Source organism: Sminthopsis crassicaudata, chromosome 4 (genome assembly GCF_048593235.1).
Source record: "Sminthopsis crassicaudata isolate SCR6 chromosome 4, ASM4859323v1, whole genome shotgun sequence".
NCBI classification, from domain to species: domain Eukaryota; kingdom Metazoa; phylum Chordata; class Mammalia; order Dasyuromorphia; family Dasyuridae; genus Sminthopsis; species Sminthopsis crassicaudata.
Window position 1 is genome coordinate 142782189 of NC_133620.1, and position 25984 is coordinate 142808172.

Consider the following 25984-nt stretch of genomic DNA (forward strand, 5'->3'; position numbering starts at 1 on the left):
GCTGGAAAGCCTTTAAAATATGACCTTCCAGCTGTGCCTTAGATCACAGCCTTAAACCTATCACAGGAGAGCGTGGGCGTGTCTCCTTCAATCCCTTTGCCCAGCAGCCCCATCACTTTACGGACAGCGTGATAGATTTGGCAGTAGGCGGCTTTACAAGCAATAAATGTGTATTATATCTATCGGATTTTGGTGGGAGTGGGAGAATAACCTCTAAAGCATAGACTGGCCCTACTGTCCCCAAAATGTGCCCCAGTAATCCAAAATAACTATTTTATATGTATAATACATAATCTATATAATATAGATTGTAAGAGTTCTAAAGACCAGGAAAAGGTCTATGAGCGATTCCTTCAACCTCCAGGGCCAGGCTTCAGTTTCAGAACAACCAATCAGCACTTTTTAGCATATGGCTGAATTGGCTACAAACCAAGGCATTCCCCTCCCCCACCCTGGGAAATATGTTGAACTCATTCCCTTCCCCCCGGTTCAGGAATTACATGATGAATGCAAAATGCATTAGGAGGATTGTAGGTCGTCCTCTGGCACCAAGCCTTAAACTCGGCTCCGAATTCTCCCGGATAACAGCAGATGCTATTTCATAATGCCGTTGTTCACTTATCCATAGAACTCTAAATACACAAATCACAATTCCTGCTACTACTACAGGGGGATCATATGGATCGTTAGGCTCTATTTTTTTAAATAGCAAAATACTTTAAATTGTAAGCTCCCAAAACACGGCTCACAACCAAGAACAAACATTGTGATGTGTTTAAGATGAAGCTTTCCATTTGGATAACATTTTCTAAACACAGGACCACACAGGAGCTGGCCAGCTCCCTCCCTAATATTATAGGTAAAAAAAAAAAGAACCCTACAAAAGTAAACACAAGTTGATGAACTGAGACACTCTATTCCCTGGACTCTCAGTTTTGCCTGTTGTACCCTCCCATCACAAGCCATGAATCCAAATTCCAGAGGAACTAATTATTAAATGGAGACTGGTGTCCAGTATTGCAAGATTCAAGAACACCTAAACTCTACTTACTCTGCTCATTCACTTATAATTTTGAATAACTGCTAGTTTATCAGTAGAGAAAAATTGGCCTACATTCTCACAGAGTGCTAAGTAGTACATTATGGTGGTAATAGAAACCCAGGGGCACTAAACCCTATACAGGGATCTTTGTGGGTCACATATTGACTTAGAAAACCACATTATTTACACTAGCTGTCGTACTGTATTTTTGTTTATTTTGTTAAATATTTTTCCAATTAGAGTTATCAAGTCTGCCACCCCTTTTTATACTAGATAATGTGCTGAACTTGGAGTCAAGAAGACGAGTGTTCAAATTTAGCTTTTCAGAGATTTACCAACTGTGTGACTCTGAGCAAGTCTCTTAAATTCTCCTAGACTCAGTTTCCTCATCTGTTAAGTGGAGATAATAACTATCTCCCAGGACTATGGTAAGAATCAGATGAGGTCATTTACAGAAAGTACTTTGCAAGCCTTTAAATAACTGTAAAAGACTATTTATTATTGGCCCACTCGATAAAGAAGTTTGCTGAACAATAATCAGGACATATGTCATCCTTTTTTGGCAGCCAGCCCAATTTCCCAAACTTACTTGAGTGAGTATATTTTGGGAAGTAGAGGGGAAAGAAACATTCATTAAGAACTTACTACAGGTGGCTAGAAACTGGAAACCAAGTGGATGCCCATCAATTGGAGAATGGCTGAATAAATTGTGGTATATGAATGTTACGGAATATTATTGTTCTATAAGAAATGACCAACAGAAAGATTTCAGAAAGGCCTGAAGAGACTTACATGAACTGAAGTTAAATGAAATGAGCAGGACCAGGAAATCATTATATACTTCAACAACAATACTGTATGAAGATCAATTCTGATGGAAGTGGCTCTCTTCAACAATATGAAGAACCAGATCAATTCCATTTGTTCAATAATGAATAGAACCAGCTACACCCAGTGAAAGAACTCTGAGAAATGAGTGTGAACCACTACATAGCATTTCCACTTGCACTTTTGATTTCCTTCTCAGGTTACTTTTATCTTATTTCAAAGTCCGATTCTTCTTGTGCAGCAAAATAATTGTATGGACATGTATACATATATTATATTTAACATATACGTTAACATATTTAACATGTATGGGTCTACCTGCCATCTGGGGAAGGGGGTGGGGGGAAGGACAGGAAAAAGTTGAAGAGTTGAAGAGAATGTTTTGCAAAGATCAATGCTGAAAAATTATCCATACATATTGATGTGGGTTGTGGTCCCTTTAAGAAACTAGTCCTTTCATATTGATTTATTCCTTTCTGATTCCCAACCCCTCCTAGCTGATGCATTATCAATACAAGAAGCTAGGATTTTTGATTCACAAATCCTGGTCAAAAGCACCCTTTTGAATTCCAATAGGAGACATCCAGGCTCTCCCAATTGCCATCAGATCTGACCGACTTGGGCTGTCCCAGCCCCCATTCTAATGATCTGCTCAGGTTTCTCAACCCCCACCTAGCAAATTCTAGCCCTCGATGAAACCCATCGAGGAACCAACTTGGGACTCCACCCACAGGCCCCTTTAGCTAAATCTCTCCTTATAAAAGAGCCAAGCTGGAGTCCTCTCTTTGCAGAGGATCTAAACATGGCAGCCTTACGCCTGGCATGCCAAGGGTCTCTGCCCACTGGAACACTGTTTCTGGTGCCCTCTTATCTCTACCTAACACCTTAGACTTTACCCTTATTTCCAAACCCCATAATAAACCTCTTTTATCAATCCAGGTTTTGGGGTCTGTAAATTCCTTTACAGAGGACTCGCACCCCAACTAGACCTCATTTAATTCCATATCCTTGTGCCAAATCCAAAGGGGTTGCAGGAGAGCTCTATTTGACTCCCTGTACCCCGAACCTGCCACTAGACCTCAGTTAAACCCTAATTTCATTTAGGTGCCCCAATTCTAAACCTCATCATTAAGTACATTAATAATAATACTACTACTTAATAAGTACTTAAGTAAATACCACCAATTTCAATGAGTCATTATGAAGAAAGCACTCTATAAAGCTATATAAATGTGATTATTATTCTGAAAATTATCATTCTGGTAGAAATACCAAGGACTAGGGAAAGGATGTCAAAAATCAAGGACAAGAAAGGAAGAGGAAAAAAGATGCCCTGAGTTCATGCAGGGTATAATCAGGATTTGCACTTCACATTGTGCAAACTGCTTAAGTCACAGCTACAAAAGACCTCTGTTTTTGAGTTCTAGCAGGAGACTAGTATGAATAAGGAAGGAGGCCAAGGAGAGGAAACTGTAAGTAAGATCATTCCATATCCCAGAGCCAAAATGAAATTTTGAAGGCAAACATATGGAACCTCAAGCCTTTTTTTGGCAGTAAAATGTAAGAGAGATTGCTACAGGAAGTTAATGATAGAGGCTGGTGACTGGCACGTACAGGATTCGTGACACCCTAGATGTAAACTATGGATGCTAAAGCTTCAAGTGTTTCTATATTGGCTCTTGATAAGAACATGTATATGTATATTTAAATCCACATGCTTCTGATAGAAAAGCCTGAAAAATGTTTATTTTGAAAAATTAAGATATTAGGGAAGAAACTTTTTTTGTTGTTGTTTTTAAAGAAAGTGACAATAGCCTTTTTTCACTTTAGATTCAATTAAAAATAAAAAATCAGGGAAGGGATTGATGTATGCTAAAGCTTCAAGTGTTTCTATATTGGCTCTTGATAAGAACATGTATATGTATATTTAAATCTACATGCTTCTGATAGAAAAGCCTCAAAAATGCTTATTTTGAAAAATTAAGATATTAGGGAAGAAACTTTTTTTTTTTTTTAAAGAAAGTGACAATAGCCTTTTTCACTTTAGATTCAATTAAAAATAAAAGATCAGGGAAGGGATTGATGTACAAAATAAAAAGGATTTCTTAAAATGCCACATTGTTTCAAAAATAAAAATCAGATAGCAAAAGCATCTGTGGCAGCTGTGAAAGCATTCAGTTGCCAATGGAGGTATTTTCTCTTCTCACCACAGCTGTTCAGCTCAAGGCATATTTTGTTTTCCTTTTCACTGAGCTTCTGAACCCAAAATACTTTAAAATACTACGGGTCCGTTTGAATTTTCTTGAATTGGCTGCCACCTTGTGGCACTCTCTGGAAAAATAGCTTGTTCAAAAATCAGAGATGTATGACAATGTAATAAGATAGGCTACTGGCCATTTTCATCAATTTCTCAGAGCTAGAAGGGACCTCAGAAGCCATCTAGTCTAAGGGTTCTTAGATTGGGTCCACAGATGCCCAAGAAATCTATTTTTTAAAAAATCAGCTTGTTCATCATTTTTTATAGAACCATAATGTTCCATTACCTTCATATACCACAGCTTATTCAGCCATTCCCCAACTTCTACTTGTTTCCCAATTTTTTTTGCTACCACCGTTTTGCACATGTGGGTCCTTTCCCCTCCTTTACAATTCAAGAAATCCATTGATAGATTTCAGATTTATTAGCTAAATGCATGTTGAATAGAGTATGCCTGGACTGGAGTCAGAAAGACTCACTTTCCTGAGTTCAAATCTGACCCAAGGCAAGTAACTTTATCCTCTTTGCCTCAGTTTTCTCATTTGTAAAGTGAACTAGAGAAGGAAATTTCAAATCACTCCAATATTTTTGCCAAGAAAATTCCAAATTAAATATTAAACACTTCTGAAAAACAACCAAATAACAGATTTCAGAAATCCTTGAACTTGGATGGAAGGAAAAAATATATTTATTTTCATTACCTCTAACAGAAATTTAATTTCTCTTTCATTTAGGAAGACAGACAGTAAACTACAGCAGTATTAGTTGTTCTTATGACTGTCACTGATTGAAATCCCAGATATTTCCATATTCACATGAGTTGTTACAGGTATCTTGAAGTAATATATACCCATAACTATTTTAAAATTATTGCAATTATTACACTCTTTAACTTGCCTAGATTTTAAATGCATCACATTTTGTTATTTAATGCACTAAAGGAACCCAAATTATTTTATCTAGTTTGGTTTTAAAAGTATTTTGTAACTATTTTCAATATAACTGAAATTTATAATCCGATACATTTAGTTTCATCATAAAAGTATTTTTCTGAGAACGGAAGCACCCAAGGCTTCATTAGACTGTTTAGGGGGTCCAGACCACAGATTGGTTAAGAACTCCTATCCTAATTCAGCTTTTAACTGATCCAGAATTGTATTTACTATGAAGTGGTCATATACCACCCTCACATGTATTTTAGATAGGGATTGTGCCAAACTCTATTAAGAATTACAAGAGTATAAATAATGATTAAGTCAAATAATTTCATCATTTCAAAGATCTACTTGAAATACAAATTAGCATCTTCAATTTTTTACATGACAGGTAAACTCTACTTAAAAAATAAAGTATGAGGGGGAATAGACTACTTGGAAAAAAATTAATCTGTGAGGCCAGTTTTATGTGTCAGACGCTCAGTTCAGTAGAGAACAGGGGTCACTAACTTAAAAAAAAAAATCATCTATTTTCCAAGTTCATAAAGGCTTAAGACTGATTATGGAAAAAGAAAGGGAGGGGGAATGGAACAAAGGAGAAGAGCCAGGATATGGAGGGGAAAGAACTTTGTCCAAATACTGGCAGTGAATGGTGGAAGCCTAGTGCCTGGACAGGGTGGGAAGTGTAAGGGGAAAAGAAAATAGGCTGTTATGTCCTCTCTCCCTCTAATGTATAATGGCCCAAACTTGACAGGGAAACATACTACAGACACCAGCTCCATAATCAACAGATCAGGCTTCAACCTAGATTGGTCAATCATGAGAACAATAGCTGGGCATCCAGTACAGACATTTAGTAATAAATGCATGATGACTATTAAGAGCCTAGACTCTCCAAGACAGGATAATCATTCTCTTCTTAATGGAATAAAATGCACTAAGAAAATCTTGTATCCTAGAAGCATTTCAGGAACAGAAAGCTCGTGTATATTAAAATGAGCTGGAGGAAAACAGCTAGCACAGAACCATGATTACAATCTAAAGATCAGAACCAATTAGGGATGATGACCATATTCAAGCAAAGTTACACTAAAGCATCCATTTACTTTTTGACATAAATACAGGTAACTAGGATAGAGTCATACATTACAAATCCATTAAAAAGATTCAGGACAAAGGGCTACGGGAGTGGTGAAGGTCAATATCAAAGTGAGGAGTGAAGGAAAGCTTCATGGAGGCTTTAAAGGATTCAAGGAGCAAACTTTGTATGTTGGGGAAATGGAAAAGGAAGGCAATTGTGGTTTACCATATGTTGAGGGAACTGGGCAGAATGGTCTTAAATGTTAGGCAAAAGAAAATAGACTTCACTCAGCAGACAACAGAGAGTCTGTCCAGAGAATTCTTCCCAGGTGACTGTACTTAGTAATCCCTTTTATGTTGACTGAGTCATGCCCCTCCTTTTTTTTTCCCCTTAATATAGCAACATGGCACTCTCTTTCGTCCCTTCTTCCCTAATCCTGGTCGGACAGACACCAGGAAATGAAAAGTGTCTGAAAGTTCCACAGAGTCTTGCCCCCCAGTCCCACTCCAACAAAGGAATTCAGTTGTTAGCTTAAGACTTAAAGAGAGAACCTATTAGTATTACTTGAAAATAGCTACTTATTAATTCTAAGGATTTCTGGCCTTGGGGGTGGTTCTTTCCTATATAAGGGTCAATTATTCTTAATATGAATGGATGTTGGATTTTATCAAATGCTTTTTCTGCATCTATTGAGATGATCATATGATTTTTGTTACTTTGGTTATTAATATGGCCAATTATACTGATAGTTTTCCTAATATTGAACCAGCCCTGCATTCCTGGTATAAATCCTACTTGATCACAACGTATTATCCTAAAGGTCACTTATTCTTAATATTTTAATTTCCTGGGAGGATACTTCCTACTCATAAACACCAAGCTTCATACCCATCTTCTCAAAAAATTTTAGGCCCAATTCCAAATTTGAGGAAATAACTCAAAATTCTGTCCTGCCAGGGCTACCTCATGGGGACTACTTACCTTGCTTTGAAGTTGAGGAGTTTTCCATGAGCAGATCATTGTCATGGCTCCCTTCCTCTGGAACAGGCATTGTAGGGCAGCTTCTAAAGGTCCGTGGGCCCCTACCACCAGCACCTTCTTTCCTTCTATGATGAAATCTAAAAACAAACAAAAAAGTCCCAATCTATCATTATCATCAAGACTTTTGGCCTTTTCTAGGAGTTCTAAATGTAAAGAAACAAAAGCTCCACTTTTAACATGAAACCACGTGGAACTAATCTATGATGGAGAAACAGCAGGAGAGCAATCACTCCTAGAATGTTCCTCTGGGGAGCAGGATGTTCTGTTCTCCCCACCCCTAAGGAATAGGCTATTCTAACTATAAGGATGACTGATAAAAATCTGTTTCAACTCTTGCTATTGGAAAAATCTCCCTATAATGCATTCTAAAAATGTACCCTCTCTACCCTAGAAAGTACAGCCTATGTATCAACAGATCTGTTATCTTACTGATGTGATTAATTCCTTCCACTGGTACAGAGCGTAACCAATACCCATTCTTCTCAGTATAATTATTCTTCATATTTTCCCATAGTTCCTTCAAAGAGAATCAATCCAATATGAGAAAAGCTTTCCTCTGACTCTTACTTTTACAGTGTGTGGATACCAGGACAATAGTTGGCTTGCCCATGTTATCCTTCCTTTTCTGAAAATACATTTTCTCATTCATATCCTTTATGCTCATGAAAAAAATCCACAAAAAGTATAGCTTATAGCATATAATTCTCTTCTTTAAAAAAAATTAATGAAAGTTCTTGTAGAACCTTGAGGATAAGCCTCTGATAATACAAATGAGTTGACCATAATGTAGATGGTGTAGGAAACTAGGCTTTCTGTGTACACTGACCCCAGGACAAGTCCTGGAAGTTGACTCTTTAATAAATGCCTGATAAAATCTTGCTTGTCATTTTTCTTTTTTCTTTTCCTTTTAAAAGTAAATGGTTTAAAATAAAATTTGAGTTCCGGTTAATCAAGATTTTATGTGTGCTATAATTAAATAGCATATTTAATATGCTAAATATCCTACAATCACTTATTCATTACATTGAACACTTGTGAAGCAGAAAATACCAATATCTTTTATCTTAAACATAGAAAAATTCAAGGCCAATTGGATAAACCTGAAAATAATCCCTGAATGGTAGCACTGCTTAGAATGAGGCTGCATGTCGACAAGGCTCTTTTAGACTCCTATTCATTGAACTAAATAAACAATAATTTATTTTGCAATGAAAAGGATGTTAGACTAAGAGTCAGAAAATACCTGGACGCTAATCTAGCTTCTAACAAGAGCTAGCAGTAGGATCCCAAGAAGGTCACACACCTTGAATCCTATTTTCCCTCCTCTCTTCAGCATTATTTAAATGACAATTATTACTATTACCTGATTTCTCAAGAAGTTCAATCACAGCTTTGGCAGTAGGAGAAACAAAGCATTCATGGGCATCTCCACGTACCAACCTTCCCAGGTTTATATCTGTCACCCTGAGGAATAAAACAAAAAATTATGTAAATGAGATAGTAGCAAATATTCAATTAAATTCAGCAGAGACATTTAAAGGAAATATAAGCCAATGTTTGATAAACTGAATAATTAAAAATAAGATTAAAATTGAGTAGAGAATGAAAGAAATTTACTTTGTAAAAAACACTGCTAGAAGAGTCTTTACTCTGACCCCCACAGGCCAACAAGGAAATAGCAATGAGAATCATAATTTAGTTTTTAAATCTTAAATTCATGCGTCAAGTCTAGTTCCCAGATCTACAAAACCCATACATTCATCAACATGTGCGTGGCATTTCTGTGACTTAATTCTGTGAGACCTTGGCAAGTCACTAAAATTCTGTTTCCTCCATTTCCTCAACTGCAGAATAAGGACACCTTATTTGAAAATCTTTTAAACCAATCACTGAAGGTGATAAACTCAATTTCAAGTTTTAGTTCTCTTCTGTTGAGGATAATACATTATAAAGAAAGAATACAAGATAAATACATTTCCTATTTTCCCTCAACCTAATACAAGATAGTCTGTCCCCATGACACCTCAAAATTTTATTACTGTCTTGTGTCAATTATCAGATAGTGAAGTGGAGAGGTTTTTTTTTAATGTAATAATTAACAAATTTGTATTCTTTTTATCTAGATATGTTTAACATATTTATTAAACTCTAGGCCCAGTACTCTATCCACTGCATCACCTGGTTGTCCCATGTGGCAGATACTGCCACCAGAAAACTGACAGGTAACAGAAAAGAAAGCCATCTGTCCTTACCTAAAGTTAGTGTTAGGAAGATCTAAAATATGTTTCAGGATGCTTGTGCTTTTTTGATTGAATATGGATAGTGAATTTAAGAGTATCTTATCATAAATATCAAGCACATTCTCATATGGTATTAGTAATAATAAGAAATCCTAAGAAACAGAAATCCATTTAATTAAAAATAATCATGAAATACTTAGGAATTAACTTATCTATACATTTGCATGAAAAGTATAAAAAGAGCCAAAAAATTATGATAGCTGAAATATGGAAAGACCTAAAATGCTAGAGGGCCAATTAGTATTTATAGGATAGATTATGTCAATGCAATAAAAGACAATTCTCCCCCAATTAATTTGCATATTTACTTAAATATTAATTTAAAAATAAAGAGAGGCAGCATGGAACAGAGGTTAGAGAACTGATCTAAGAAGTCAGAAATAGCTGGGTTCAATTATACTTATGGTATATAGTGGCTGTGTGATCCTGGGCACATTATTATATTATAACTGGGCAAATTATTTAATCTCTGTGTTCAAGACAACTAAGGAATTAAATTGTAGAAAAGGTACTGGCTTTCATGAGTAAAAAGAGTTCCTTATTGAGATAAAAAAAATTTTTAAGGTTAAAAACTATTTTAATATTAATTGATTTTCTGTAACATAAAAACAGTATGGTAAAATGGAAGGAGCCAAAGGACAGCTGTAAGCCTCAATATCTTCACCTGCAAAATCAGAAGGTGAACTCTAGATGACCTTTAAGATTTATTCTCTCTTTCAGCTCCAAATCTATGGATCTAGCATTTTAAGAATGTACCTCACAATCCCTACTGCTATAATGTATGTGCTTACTCAAGTTCTATCAATCCAATAATATTCTGGGATCCAAATTAATGATAGACATTTTTTGTTTTGAGGGTTTTTTTGTTATTTTGATTAAAAAGAAAACCTTTTATGTTTGGTGTTTTGGTCCTAAATGGGGCTGAAGAAGCTGCAATATACATTGCTGGGAAATTAAGTCTTTGGGTGAGTAAATCATAGGGGGACAACCAAGGGAGCAAAAAGAGAATTTGGCCATTGTGGGTAATGTACTAAATGACAATTTAGTGATTCAGAAGAAATCTTATCAAAGATTTAAACTTGTTCCTTACAAAGAATCAAACCACCTATACAGATTCCATAATTTCTCAAGTTTTCTTTTTGACTTGAACAAACAGAACAGAAAACTAAGTGAAAAAAAAATCATATATTAAAAATGAACGAACATTGAAAGTCATTTAAGTTCTCCATATACTTAATAAATGTTATATTCAACAAATAATGATAGTGACTACTTACCCATCCACATCTTTATCTGGTTTCAAAGCATTTAGTATCTTGTTGCTAAATGAGCTGATGGGCAGTTGAAGGGCAAGGCCATGAATTCTAACATCTTCATTGAGCTTCAAAATTTCATCTATTATCTAAATTGAAAAATATCAAATACTAGTTTGACTAAACAACCAATAACCACACATTTTATTTATTAAGAAGCATTTTGATTTAAAAATGAATTCCTATTTTGTGCTAAATGTTGAGTAAAAAGAAAAGCAGTGTTGAGTTATTCCCCTCCACTTTTTCTATGATACAGGATTTCAATAAAAACATGACACCCTCTATGACTCAGGGAATGACATTAAATTTCCTTTCCATGATTCAATTTGATTTTACAAAGGCTTCTTGAGGTCTACTCTTTGCAAAGCTCTGTAGAGGATTCTCTGTAGTAGAAAAAAAGCTAACTTAAGATGCCTTAAATGAGAACACAAAGTTGAAAGAGAGTTTTAACATAAAAAAACCCAAAAAACAAAAACAGTGCATGACAAATACTTCAAAGTGTTCTCTCCATCCTGCCAACCATGGAATTTAAGTACCACAGGAAGAAGACTAAGAAGCAACCTTATTATAATTGCAAAGGGCAAACCTCTATTAATAGATTCATTCCATGAGCCAAATATAGCAAATATTCCACAAAACAGTCAAGAATGGAAGCAGATGAGTCCTACAAGGCCAGAGCAGAGCAGGACTATCACATCCCTCATTCTGGACACTATGCCATCCACTACTTTTTGACTTGACAATCAAACTGCTGGCTCTAACTAAGCTTGTTTTAGGGTGGGTACCCATTGCATGAGGACCCTATCTGGTAGAGGACTACACAGAATATTACAAGCTGGAAGGACCCTTAGTTGGTTCAAGTCCATACCATTAATTTTTACAGATGAGAAAACCTAGTTCCAGGGCATTCAAGTGACCTGTAATTTGTTTTTCAGATCAAAATACAATATTTTTCCATTCTACTATGATGCCTCCATGTTTACTATTTTGTAAAAAGTTGGCAATATTTTTCTACAATAAATATTTCTCTAATTTTCAAAACTTATACCCTGGCAAGTCTGATGAAAAGCTGAAGAAAAGATTGTTCAATAGAGTAATCTATGCATTCTAAAAATTGTTGGCTTTCTCCTTCTCAGTAAACAGATTCCTTCTATGTCTCTCATCCAACCCCAAATATAAAAAGAAAATGAGTGAGGAATGTCAATCTTGCTAGCTTCTTCTGAAGGTGAATTTCTGCATCACTAGAAGCAAGAAGAGGCTTGGCTCTAATAAAAATAACATAAGATTATTTAAGTACTAGTTAGGTTATGTGGTGGAGAGAATGCCAGGTGTGGAGTCAGGAAGATTGTTTCTGAGTTCAAATCTGGCCTTAAATACTTGCTACTACGTCATTTAACGCTATTTGCCTCAGTTTCCTCAGCTGTTAAGTGAGCTGGAGAAGGAAATGGCAAACCCCTCCAGTATCTTTGCCAAGAAAAATTCAAATGGGGTCATAAAGAATCAGGATTGAATAACAACACTTTTAGTATTTTACTGTCTCTTTTGCTAATCTGAGTAGTTCATATTTTTGTAAATATTCATCCATTTCACTTAATAATAATAATTATATGCCAATTGCATATAATTTGAGTAAAATAACTAATTGCCTTAATTTCATCATCAATGGCACATTCACCTTTTTCATTTTTGATATTGTTTTTCTTCTTTCTTTTTAAAAAATCAAATTAATCAATGGTTTGTTTATTTTATTGTTTCCCCCTCCCCCATAAAACCAGCACCTCATTTTAGTTACCAATTCAATAGTTTTCTTACTTTCAATTTTAGTAATCTCTCACTTGATTTTCAGGATTTTCATTTTGGTGTTTAATCAGAGATTTTAAATTTGTTCTTCATCTAGTTGTTTTAGTTGCATGCCCAATTTATTGATCTGTTCTCTCTTAAAATTTTTCCTAAGTATTGCTGATTGTTATCTGTCCAGTTTATTCTTTAAAAAAAAAAGTCACCTTAAAGAGATATTAACCAGAGTAAGTGCATAAAGACTAACTGCCTGAATTTTCTATTCTTTCTATTGAAAGTTGATAACTTTCTAGAGGGAATGCAACTCCTTCCCTTTAGGGTTGCATTTTATTTAACCTCTATCTCACCAGAACATACCACTTAGCACAAAGGCCTTTGATACAATCAAACTAAAATCTAATCACATAATAGAATTTTATATCTAGAAAGGCCTTTAGAAATCATCCGATCCAAACTCATAATTTTAAAGATGAAAATACTGAGATCTAGTGAACAAAGACTGAGATCTAGTGAAATTAAAAAACTATTTCTACTAAGTAGAAAAGATATACTTTTATATTTTATATTCTTTTATATTCTTAGCCACAAGAAAGGGCTGGATCTCTTCCAGCCTGGCAATATTAATAAAACAAAGACAAAAGCACATTACCTCATCTTCACTGCTGTCAGGAGGCAGGCAAATGTGAGTAATGTTCAGACCAGCCTGAAAAGAAAGAATAAGGTTATTTTAAAAACCTAAATATATTATTCAAAATTATAAGGGAACAAAAATTTCCAATCCTCACCTCTTCAGCCAAATTCTGGTTTATCTCCTGCATCCAATTATCATCACCTACCTTGAGGGAAAAAAAAAAAGTTAAGTACATTAAAATACACATTAAGAAATAATATGCAATTAGTAAGAATAAGCCTCCAGTTCTACGAAACATTTTTTTTTAAATTTTGGTGGGGGGTTTTTGGTCTGTGTTTTCTTCTGCAACATGGCTATTAGGGATAATACATTTTGCATGACTTCACATGTAAAATTTATATCAAATTACTAGCTCTTCAAGAAGGGGAAATGAGTGAGGGAGGGAGAGAATTTGGAGCTCAAAATTATAAAAAAAGAATGTGAAATTTTTTACATGTTATTGAAAAATATTTAATGAAATATGTAAAAATATATTGGGGAAAAAAGAATAAGTCTTTGATTATAGAATAGAGGGGAAAAGAAAGAATATACAAAAGAGGACAACTCTTCAATGAATTTATATGGACTCTCCTCAAAAGAAACCATTGAATTACATTCCATTTATTGCTAAATTTTTGATGTACCAGGCATATGTTTTGTCAATAAAATGCTATAATAAATAAATAAATAAATTTCTGATGCAGGCACAGCAGTATCATCAGCATCCCTTTACAGATGAGAGCACTGAGGTCAGAAGTCCATCAACTAGAGACTGGGGGATGAGAACCTAAATCTTCTGTCCCTTAACCTCTTATTACAGCCCTAACATTTTTATTTCTGTGCCTCAGAAGGGACATGAACACCTAGTGCTAAGACTGCCAGATAACAACAAAAAGAGTAATAATAAAAATACCTGGGGGCAGCTAGGTGGTGCAGTGGATAGAGCACTAACCCTGAAGTCAGGAGGCCTCAGACACTTAACACTTCTTGGATGTGTGATTCTGGACAAGTTATTTAACCCCAATTAATTCAGCAAAAAACAAAAAACAAAACACCTTAGTATTTATAGAGTGCTTTAAGGTTTGTAAAGCACTTTACAAATTTGATTCTCACAACAACATGGGAAGTAGGTGCTATTATTATTCCCATAGGAGAGATAAACAATGTAGAACAGAAAGAATTATCCCTTTCACATCATGACTTTTCCCATTACTTGATATATATTTGGATGGCTGGCATAAGAAATTAAATGGAAATATTTTTGGAGTTTTGGAGTCAACAGGCAAAGGTCAGCAAATGACCAAAAAAGTTTAGAAATACAGAAATGTATAACATATATGTGTAGTAAACTAATATTATTATATTTCATTTTTTAAATACTGTAAACACCTCATAAAAGAAAAAGAAAAAAATTCAGACTACTCTGTATAAAGGCAGAATTTTATGGAGTTATCCCAGAGCTCAGGGTACCACACCCTTAGCCCTCAAGATGTGGAAAGAACAATTAAATATTTATTGAATTGAATAAAAATTACTTCTAAGCCTATTTAAAAGTTTCAAAGTATAGGTGAATACTCATATCTTGTGAGAAATTATTAACTCCAGGATGCACAGATCCTTTAGTTTTCAGGCATGGGGAGGAAGTGTCTTGTGATTTAGAATGGGAGAAAACCCTACATACCTATTTTCATTACTTCTAACAAAAAATTATCATTTTCTTCATTTATTTACAAACATTATTCTGAGAGTCCATAGTGCATTAAAAAAATCAAGAACTTAAGTAGAAATTTCTTTCTCTTCAAAGACTTGGTGAGAGTACACTCAGGGACATTAATATCAGCACAAAGTGTGACAGAGGGGCAGGCAGCCGGCAGGATCACAAAGGCGGCCCAGTCAAATCAATAAAGAAGCAAAGAGGATCAGAGGCAAGATCTGATGCTATGTAGGCAGGCAGCCCGAACATTTACAGGGGCTGAAAAGTCATTGTGAGACAGAAATGATTTGGGGAGAGTATTTGGCCCCAAGTCACATTCAGGAAGATCAGCATACTGGAACAGACAGTGGTGTCCAAACAAGAAGGGACCAGGGCTTCCCAAGGCTTCTTCAAAGTGATGGCCAGGGTTCAGAGTTCCCAGATGAGATGGAGCTTATAGTCTAATGGAAACTTCAAGGAGGAGCTTTGAGCTTTCCTATATGTAGAGTAGTGTATTGGGCTTAATATAGACATAAATAAAAATAGAACCAGCTCAGGGTATTAGGTAGTGCTTAGAGTGCTGTACCTAGAATCAGAAAGATTCATTTTCTTACATTCAAATCTAGACTCAGAGACTTACTAGCTGCAAGATCCTGCTAAAGTTAACCCTATTTGTCTCAGTTTCTTCATCTGTAAAATGAACTGGAGAAGGAAACATCAAACCGCTCTAGCATCTCTGCCAAGAAAACCCCAGATAAAGAGTCAGACATTACTGAAATGAACGAACCAGCTCAACTACCACTTTGTAGACCAGGTGGTTCAACGTGGTGGGAAGAGTGAAGGATTCCATGAGAAAATTTCAATGGCTAATAATTTCCTCTAAAACACGGAAATGTATAAAATTTTAGCATATTTAATATTATAATAAGAGTATTTATGGTTCAATTTTATTTTTTCCCATTTACTCAAGATGAGCATCGTAGGGAACTAGCTAAGGTCTGGAAAATTAACCCAAGATATCAGGATATTAACTGGTTAGCTGCTATTTTGTCACTCTACAAATTTATAACTTTAGCTATCATAGCTCCCTACTAGTTTCCTGTTTTACTTGATACCAATTTTCCCTTTCAGCCAACTGTTCTTTGGTCTATAAACCATCACCTTCCCTTATTTACTCTTTTTGAAATTCTAACTCATCCTTTTAATGTTTATAATAATGTTATTATATATAAAAGAACACATATAATGTTGTTGAAAGTGCAGCTCAGGGTTGACTGATATGTACAATTAGTCTATGTTCTGATCATAATAAATGAGTTAGTATTGTATCTTTGCACCATCAGTGTCCTCAATTTTTGTCACAGTAGGCACTTAAATATCTATTGAAACCTATTTTTTTCCATATCAAAATTAGGTGAATTTCTTTCACTATGTTCTAGAACATTCCTCCAGAAAAGTCATTCAAAGAATATCCAGTTTGTGCTGAAATGCTACAGAGATTTCATTAGTGATCAGATCTTTTTAGACTACTTTAAAAATAAGAAACACAAAATCTATTTGCTCCTTCTTAGTCTCTGATTTCAAAACTAAGTTTTTGTAGGAAATTTTAAAGTGGAAATATATTATGAAACAACAATTCTAAATGATATTCTTAACTTTACCTGGACAATTGCAAGTACTGGCTTAAACGTAGGATTTCCTTTTTGCAGTAAACTTAGAACTTCTTTTGAATTCTGAATTATTTCTCTGCAATGAGAAGAAATACAATTTAACTAAACAAAAGATATATTGCAACAATGTATTAATTTGTCAAAAAATGTAAAAAGAAGGTGAAATAACATGAGGTGGGAAGAATGAATTTTAGGATGAAAAGAAAAATTACAATTAGTAGTAGCAAAAAACATTAAGTGACAATTATGTCTAGATCACAATACTAGATAGCTAAAAAGACAAAAAAAAATGGTGATTAAGCTTATAGTCTAATAGGTGGATAATTCAACAATGAAGAATTCTTCTTCTTCTTTTTTTTTTTTTTTTGCTTTTAAAATTATTATTTTTTTAAATAGTTTTTATTTACCAGATATATGCATGGGTAATTTTACAGCATTGACAATTGTCAAACCTTTTGTTCCAATTTTTCCTCTCCTTCCTCTCCGCCCCAGATGGCAGGTTGACCAATACATGTTCAATATGTTAAAGTATAAATTAAATACAATGTATGTATACATGTCTAAACAGTTGTTTTGCTGTACAAAAAGAATCGGACTTTGAAATAGTGTACAATTAGCCTGTGAAGGAAATCAAAAATGCAGGCGGACAAAATTAGAGGGATTGGGAATTCTATGCAGTGGTTCATAGTCATCTCCCAGAGTTCTTTCGCTGGGTATAGCTGATTCAGTTCATTACTGCTCTATTGGAATTGATTTGGTTCGTCTCATTGTTGAAGAGGGCCATGTCCATCAGAATTGATCATCATATATTGTTGTTGAAGTATATAATGACCTCTTGGTCCTGCTCAACAATGAAGAATTCTTGATATGATTTATTCTATAAATGCACTGCAGAGAAACAAAACAAAGTCTGAGAGGGAAGATCATTATCAAGACTGAGAATTTTATTATCTTCTGACCCAGATACATATTTTTTTCATCTCAACAAAAATTTTAAAAAGAACAATCACGTATTAAAGGCTTCCCTCATGAAGGTATAAGAAAAGGGACATGTGGTTTTTTGCACAGCATAGCAAAGTGCCTAGGAAGCACACAGTAGGTTCTTAATAAATGTTTATTGAGGATAATATTTTATAGAAGCCTATATTTACCAGTAACATAGTAACTGGAAAGTATAGTGAATACAAGATTGCAGTATAGTGGTTGATTATAAAAAGCATTTGATTCATTAGAGTAAAATATTTTTTTTCCTATGTAAGACATCTTCCATGCAAATATCAAAATCATACATAATTCCTATAAAGATGTAACAAGAGATTATTTTGTTCACTGAGGCTCTGATTATTAACAAGTTAGACATAAGCAGTAAGATGTATCCTGAAAGATGTTTTTCACTGTTATAGATGATGTTCAGTGCGTAGTCCAAATGTAAGAGTTTTCTTTAAAGATAAGGTATTCCAGACATCAAGGTTTGTGGCTTATGTTTTGCTGACTTTGCATCAAGTGCAGCAGAATGGGCCAGATCTTTTTAAATGTGAACCACAGCTACACTTAAGAGTTTGGCTCAAATCATGAAGGAAAAACCAAGTAAATGAAGAATGTGTCTTAATCTAACTATGATAGATGGTGCCATGAAATAAACTTGCAAATTTGGTTTGCAATTAGATTGTGAAGGACCTTAGACATTTAGCTGGGGAATTTCTCTAGAGGCAATGGAACTTAACTAAAATTTTTTGAGCAGGAAAGTGAAAAGGTAATATTTACATCTTAAAGAATATTAAATTGGTAACTATGTGAAGAATGAATTAGAGAAAAGAGAGACTAGAAGTAGGGAGATCTAGGGAAGAAACAATAAGGCCCTGAACCCTGGAGTAGTGGAAATATGGAAGGGAATAGACATGAGAAATAATAAGGAAAAGGAATTAACAAGATATAGAAACTGACAAGATAAAAATTAAGCACAAATGTGAAATTATAAATTTGGGTGATTCTTAATAGAAACAAAGATTTAGAGGAAGGGTAGTATAAGTTTAGTGTAAGAAGATTAATTCTGCTTTGGAAACAATGTTTGAGATAGGTATAGATTTCCAAGAGGAAACTTGGGACTAGAGTTTAGAAGGTTAGAACAGGATAAATTGACAAATGTTGATTAAGTTGAAATAATAGGAGTTGATAAGATGACCAAAAGTGAAAGGTTTTATACACAGGAAAAATATTACATGAAAATCAACCAGTAAGTGAGCAAGAAAGACATCATGATCTCACAAAGAAGACCCTCAGAGAAGAAGTCATATGATAAGTAAGAAAAGAACCACAAAGGACCAATTTTGCTCAAGTCAAGGAGAGCTCCATGTGCCAAGATAAAAGTTTAACTTTTTGTTAAAGAATTTAAGTCTGCTAAGTGACAGAATCTGAATGACCTGTGTTCAAATTTGATCTCTGCCACATACTAGTTGTAAGACCATAGCAAATCATTAAATACCTATTTGCCTCTTATTTCCTCAACTGTAAAAATTAGGTTATAACAATGGCTCCAAACTCTCAGGACTGTTTTGAGAATCAAATGAGATATTTGTTAATTTTTTTTTCTAAATAAAAGCATTTAGCACAGTAGCTGGCACATAATAGGTGCTATATAAATGCTCTCTTCCTTTCTATTTCTGAAAGAAGAGTGGTTGAAACAATTACAGCATGAACAATGAGAAAAAGTTTTCAGATTCAGGAGTCAAGAAAATACAAGTCATCTGATAGATACTTGGGAGAGATCCGTTTTAACCTAAGGTTGATTTTAAAAGATAAAAAAAAAAATAAAAGCTTAAGAATTTAGGAAGAAGTGAAAATATGGAGATTGATTTGAGGTGACTTTTTCCAGGAATTTGGAAAAAATACTTGAAAGTTGTAGTAGAATCAATGAAAATATTGTATAAGATGGGAAGAACTAAGTAAAACTGTGGGATCAAGAAAGAAGTTGTTACCTAAAATTATTTTGATATGAGAGGAAATGACCAAAGAGGCAACGAGCCTCAGATCTGTTACACAAATAGAAGCGTTGACTTTGGTTAGAGTTACCTCTTCCTTAGAAACTCAAATCAAGAAGAGGGAGCTTCATTGGTTGCAGAAGGACTAGAAGTTCAAAGAGGCAAAGGTAAGAAGGGAATTGTATACTTGAAATGGAGTGAGAGGGGAGAGAACATATAGAAAAATTAAATATTAGGGGCAGCTAGGTGGCGCAGTGGATAGAGCACCAGCCTTGAATTCAGGAGGACCAGAGTTCAAATCTGATCTCAGACACTTAACACTTCCTAGTTGTGTGACCTTGGGCAAGTCACTTAATCCCAGCCTCAAAAAAAGAAAAAAAAAGAAAAATTAAATATTGATTCCACAACTTTCCCTAGAGATCTGCCTTAACTTCAAGTAATCTGAGGGAGAGACAAGCTTTGCACTGAGTTATTTTAAAGACCTAAGGAGAGCAGCTCTATTTGAAGCAATTTCTGAATATTTGTTTTTAACAGTACATAATAGCAGCATTCCCAATGGATTTAATTAAAGAAATTTGTTAACTGAAATATTAATGTTCCTCATTATAACATTTAGCAAGGCACTATTAGAGCTTTTCTGCCAGTGTTTAAACATTCTACTCAGTAGGGAATTTGGTTTCTCTAATTTCTATTTTTAAAGATTGTCACTTAACCCTGTTTGCCTCAGTTTCCTCATCTGTAAAATGAGCTGGAGAAGGAAATGGCAGACTATGGCATTTCTTTGCCAAGAAAATCCCAAATGAGGTCATGAAGAGTTAGATATGACTGAACAACAATAAAAGTCACAAATGATGTACTCTGGATTATTCTACAACTTGTTTTCTAGACTGTGGATTAGGCATCCCCGTATTCATTTTCTTCCCTCTAACTCCAGATTGCTGGACATTTTACTTGTAACTAGCCTCCAGAAGAGAGCTGACAGGAAATAAAATGAAGTTTTATATGAAATCAAACATTTCTCTTGGTTAAACATTCCAGCCTAAGCTTGTCTGGGCAAGTAGGTTAAAGGCAAAAGCCAAAAGAAGAGCTAGAGTTTATTTTGGACTTCAGCTACTACTATAAGGTACAATGAATGCCTTTCGATCAGAAACAAAATTATTAAAGAGCCTTCTGACTGGAGCCTTAAAGTTTAGTGATAATTATTTGATTAGCAGTAATGTCATATATCGATGGATGATAAAAGAATCCTCCTTTTATATCACAAATCTGAGATTTTATACACAGATACTCAATAAGCAGATCACATTTACTTTCTGGAACTCAATTTTGGGGAGATGAGGGTAGATGTGGGGAAGAGTTCAGACTAGGTGGTCTTTAAAATCTCTTTCAACTCAAAGTCTTTGCCATTATAACAAGTTTATACACACCTACTTAGATTTTATAATAATCATTCTACTTAGTAAATGGGGGTGAGTAAGGGGGAGATAAAACATGGTGGATAAGGTAAAGGACTCCAAAAGCACATATGTAATAGCTTATACTCAATTTCATATCAATTAGCTTTTAAACCAAAGATCCTTTAAAAAAGTATAAGGTTCATAATTATTCATTTAATCTGCAAATAGGTCAACGTTTCTGGAGGTTAGAGTGCCAGGAGAGGAATAAAGCTAAAAAGCTGGAAAGGTGAGAAATGGTGAGGCTATATTTAATCCTGGAGGTAAACAAAAAGCTCCCTGAGTTTCACTTTTGAAAAATTTCAACAAAACTAGAGGAGATAGATAGATAACAAATAACTTTCTATTTGCTTCTAAGTTTACAAAATTTTAAAAGAACAGTCTGACACAATGGAATCAGAGCTTATCTGGGCTAGAAGGTAACCAAGACTAGAAGATGCTTATTAATAGCAATGTATAGACTAGAATAACAAAAGCTTGATTTCACTTTGTTAAAATGTGTATGTGTGAGCTTGAAGAAAAACATCCACAGTACTAATATGTAAACTTCTCATAAATAGGACAATTTAAATGGGACAATTTTTAACAATATCAGAAAATATGTGCAACTAATTTGTTTGCAAAGTCCTTTCTCTAGGACTTGCCCCAAATAGCTTGGGTAAAAAGAATCACTGAATCTTCAACTTTTTCAATTAAAAAATACATTTTTCCCCCAAACCTTACTTTAATTTCTAAAAATGAATAAGTAGCAAGGTAGTGCAATGGTGTGCCTAAAGTTAGGAAGATCAAAGATCAAATGTGGATTTGCTATGTGCAGATCACTTAATCCCTCTTTGCCTCAGCTTCCTCAACTTTTAAAATGGGAATAATATTTGTAAAGCATTTTACACAGTTCTTGACCCATAGAAGGCATTATATAAATACTTATTCCTTTCCCCTTACTCTTCTGAAAATAATGTATATGAGGTAGCTAGGTAGCCCATCAGTTGACCCACTCACTGGACTGCATTAAGGGCTGGTGATTAGGTCTTTTTCACAAAGTCTTTCGGACTCCAGACCTAGTGCTCTCCGCTTGAACATCTAGCTGGCATATATTATTACTTTTACAAACAACTATAACAAGTTTTCTCCAGCTACCCATACAAACTACATGCAGGGGAAAGGGAGAGGAGGAAGAGACAGGAAATGTAGATACAAGATTTTTAAAAAATTTATGCCAAACTGGTAAATGATATCATACCTAAAAACAACTAGAGGTAGATAAAGGCCTAACAAAGTGCTTTTACATACAAGATTTCTCAGAGTTACGTGATTTTTTCTCTTTTTTCACAAGTAGAGTCAGCTAATAGATTTCAAAGAATTCTCCAAAGGCTAAGCTTTACTTCCAACCCTATGGTTTTTTTTTCAGTCATTTTGGGGAGATTGTTTCAATTGAGGCTGTACCCATCAACCTAAGTAGGAAAGTACAATGAGGAAACAGGTAAGCACTGAATGATGAATGAAAGAGGTTAAGTAGCTTGATCCAGGTCCCACAAAATAGGAACAATGTGAATTTGTTTTTTCCTGACTGCAAACCCAGCAAAGTATCCACTAGACAATGCTGACCTTCATTAAATAAATGTTTGTTAAATGGAAACAAAGTAAAAGTAGGTTTAAACAAAGACAAAAGCTTTGACCTCTATTTTGCCACTATCTTTTTCTAATGGAAACTAGTTACTCTGATCTTAACTTCCTACAGAAGCTAATGGACTCAATAATTACTCTCACAGTATCCCCAGGCCAACCAAAGAACTTTTCAGGGTTTCTGTATTCTTATATGTAAAATGAGGGGGAGAAAGGAGTGTAAGGAAGACAGTAGACTTTAAAAACAGATCATCTAAACAAATAAATTTTCTTCTCCCTGCACCAGCATAAATCTTTCCCTACATTCCAAGTTCAAGTTCCCAATTTCCCTAAACTGACCAGGAAAAGACCCCTATAAAAATCCACTAGAATTTACTTAATTCTTCCCCTCTTAACTTTACTCACTCCCCTGTAAGCCTTCTGACACAAAGATTATCTTCCCCTCATTATTAGTCCTCAATTTGATGTGGGCACCTACCATGTTCTTCTTTATCTCTGTGCTTCCCAATGCAGCTTTCATGCATCTTCTCAGTTGCAATGCAATCCTACTAATTCACTTATGGGCAAAATGTCACCCAATTCAGTCCATAAAGGTCCATGCCTGCCTCTTCACTGTTAGCTCCAAAGTTCACCTTATGTACAGTTAGAAAAAAAGTTTCTTATTGGTCTCTCTGCTGTCATTTTGTTACTGTGGCTACCCTTAACTGTGCATTTATTCATTTCTAAATTTCTGTTGCTTATGGTGTTTGTGAAGCAAAAAATCCTGTCAGAGCTGTTCTGGTTTTTTGTGGAGGGTTTTTTGTCGTTGTTCAAAAAATTTCAAGTACTTCTTTATTTTTTGAATATCTATGTTTTTTAATGTACTGTTAAATTCAAATGTGCAGGCAAAGTAATCCTGAATTTTTCTTCAAAAGGCACTATTCTGTTCCCTCCAACATTTTCAGGTGGGTGCAGAATAATCTTACATCATTCAAGTTTAGTTTCCTTTGCAATTAAAGGTCTTTTTCCTAATCAGTTGCATAATTTGTTTCTGAAATGAATTATATACACTACAAGTGTTGAAATTTATAGCCTTGGGTATTTTCTTGGAGGAAAACTTAAGTTCTTTCAACTGGAATTTCATTTTTTACATTAAGTTCTGGGTAATTCTTCTCTATCATTTTCTGCATTATTGTGTTAAGGTTTTTTGTTTAGGGTGTTCTTCTGGGAGGCTTATGATCTTTAAGTTATCTCTAGGCATCTTGTCCTTGAGATTGAAATGTTGATTGCATAAGGGAGCATATTTTGTTTCTTTTTCTTTATTTATTTTCTTTTTTTTTTTTTTTTTTTTTTTTTTGGCTTTTCTTTTTCTACATTAGGAATGTACTCTTATGTTTCTTTGAGTGAGTCTTGTCATACTAAATTTTCTACCCTGCCAAGCTGTGCAGGCCTTAAATTCTGAAGCCATAATTCTCTTTTGACTAACATGTGGTTCCATATTTTCCTCACATTTTACCTGTCTCTTCAAGCAATGGCAGTGGTTTCTCTACAGCAATGGTCCTCAAACTTTTAAATAGGGGGCCAGTTCACTGTCCCTCACAGTTGGAGGGCCAGACCATAGTAAAAACAAAAACTCACACTCTGTCTCCGCCCCTCAGCCCATTTGCCATAACTCGGTGGGCCTTGCGGTATAAATGTCCTCATCGAGCTGCAGTTTGAGGCCCTCCGGGCCTAGAGGGTGGGTCTCAAAGCATCCTAATCACCTCATACACCCAAATTCTTGGTCTCAAGTGTATAGAACTGGCCCTAGCAGGTTCTGCAATCTTCCTTAGAGGAACATTAATGAAACAATTATGTGAACAAATACTTCCAAATAAAATCTTTCAGCTTCAAGTCTATAACTTTATCGATCATGTTCATTACCTGATTACATTTAGGAGATCAGAACCAATCAGGCTTTCTGGTTGTTGTTGTTGTTGTTGTTTTTTTTTTTTTGGGGGGGGGCTAGGACAAATTCATTGAAACCATTTACTAAGGGGCAGCAACTTTTGCAGGGAGAACAAACAAGGTGGGTACACACTAACCAAAAAAGTCACTGATTTGAAGTATTTGTAGTAACTAAGCCATCATTATACTACTTCCCAATCAATCTCATAAATGGCTACTATGACAGGCACTATCACTATAATATATATACTATGACATATACATATATACATATATACTATGACAACCAAAAGATCTTAGCCTTTGAGTTACTATATCTGTTCTATTTCTGACTAAAGCATGAGATGATGAATCTTAATTAAAAAAAAATAAAATAAATAAAAAGCTCTGTACCGTTTCTAGGTAGGTGGGGAACAGATGGATGACTCCACACCTGGGGTGGCTTGGGGGAGAAGTCCCCCAAATACTAGCAAGTTCAGACATTTTAGGGGATGAAAAAATGAGATTTTTTTTTTAAAACAAATGAGCCACTTTTACCCATTTGCTATATCCCGTGCTTTAAGATTCTCCAACCATCCTCCCCTCCCCCACTTCATTAGCTTTATCCTGGTCATCCCTCAGGAAGACACTTTGTTGCCTCTAACACTTAAACATTCCATAAAAATACCTGGTATGTAACTTATTTGACGGCTAGAGTTAATTTCTTTCAAAAGCCATAGATGCATCTAATTATGAAATTACCCTATTAGAACATCTCTTCCAGATTAATTTTTTCGAATGTTTTGAGACATGATTCAAGTCGGGGGCTGCCAGGGCAGGCTGACCATCACTAATGGGTGCCCCAGGATGGAAGAACAAACAGAACTTTCTAGCTGGGCAGCGCCGCCCCGGCGGGACGGGCTTTTTCCAGGCTGGCAAGGAAGGAGGCGTAGGCGCCTGCCGCTGCAAGGTGGGAGGCGATCCCCTCCACGCCAAACTCCCGGCCTTTCTCCGGGGCAGACAGCTGCCCAGTACTCGGGCGGGGGAAGGCGGGAAGTCTGATGGGGCCTGCTCTTTCCGTCTCTCGCACAGCGTTACGTGGTTGCATCAGCCTCCGCGGTGAGACGCAGCAGCCCCGACCCGTGCCCCGGCCCGGCTCGGCGCGCCCAGGCGCACGTGGGGAGCTGTGTGAGCCTAGCACGCGCGCCGCTAGACTCCGCGCGGGTGCGCAGCGCCGGGTGCGAGACCGCACGTAGGGCCTCTCCGGCTGTACCTGGCCGGCAGCAGAATGCGCACGGGCCCCTGAGACGTCCCAGCGGCGGCCGGCTGACACATCGAGGGCTCCAACAAGTAGTCACCAAGCACAATGTCCTCCCCTCCCCCATCATCCGCTAGCT

The 25984-nt window shown here is 35.6% G+C and overlaps 1 protein-coding gene across 5 annotated transcripts in view; it reads right to left on the minus strand.

Annotated features, from left to right (window-relative positions):
* Positions 1-25984, minus strand: part of MTHFD1L (methylenetetrahydrofolate dehydrogenase (NADP+ dependent) 1 like) — a 192487-nt gene that overhangs the window by 165931 nt on the left and 572 nt on the right. For 4 of the 5 annotated variants that reach the window (XM_074309565.1, XM_074309563.1, XM_074309564.1 and 1 more), the window contains exons 2-7: positions 16619-16703; positions 13380-13430; positions 13244-13297; positions 10762-10886; positions 8548-8648; positions 7125-7261 (exon numbers count right to left, since the gene is read on the minus strand). In XM_074309565.1, coding sequence (XP_074165666.1) covers positions 7125-7261; positions 8548-8648; positions 10762-10886; positions 13244-13297; positions 13380-13430; positions 16619-16703 — 553 coding nt within the window. Of the gene's footprint in view, positions 1-7106; positions 7262-8547; positions 8649-10761; positions 10887-13243; positions 13298-13379; positions 13431-16618; positions 16704-25984 lie in introns of all 5 variants that reach the window. The other variant, XM_074309567.1, reaches the window with a different exon arrangement.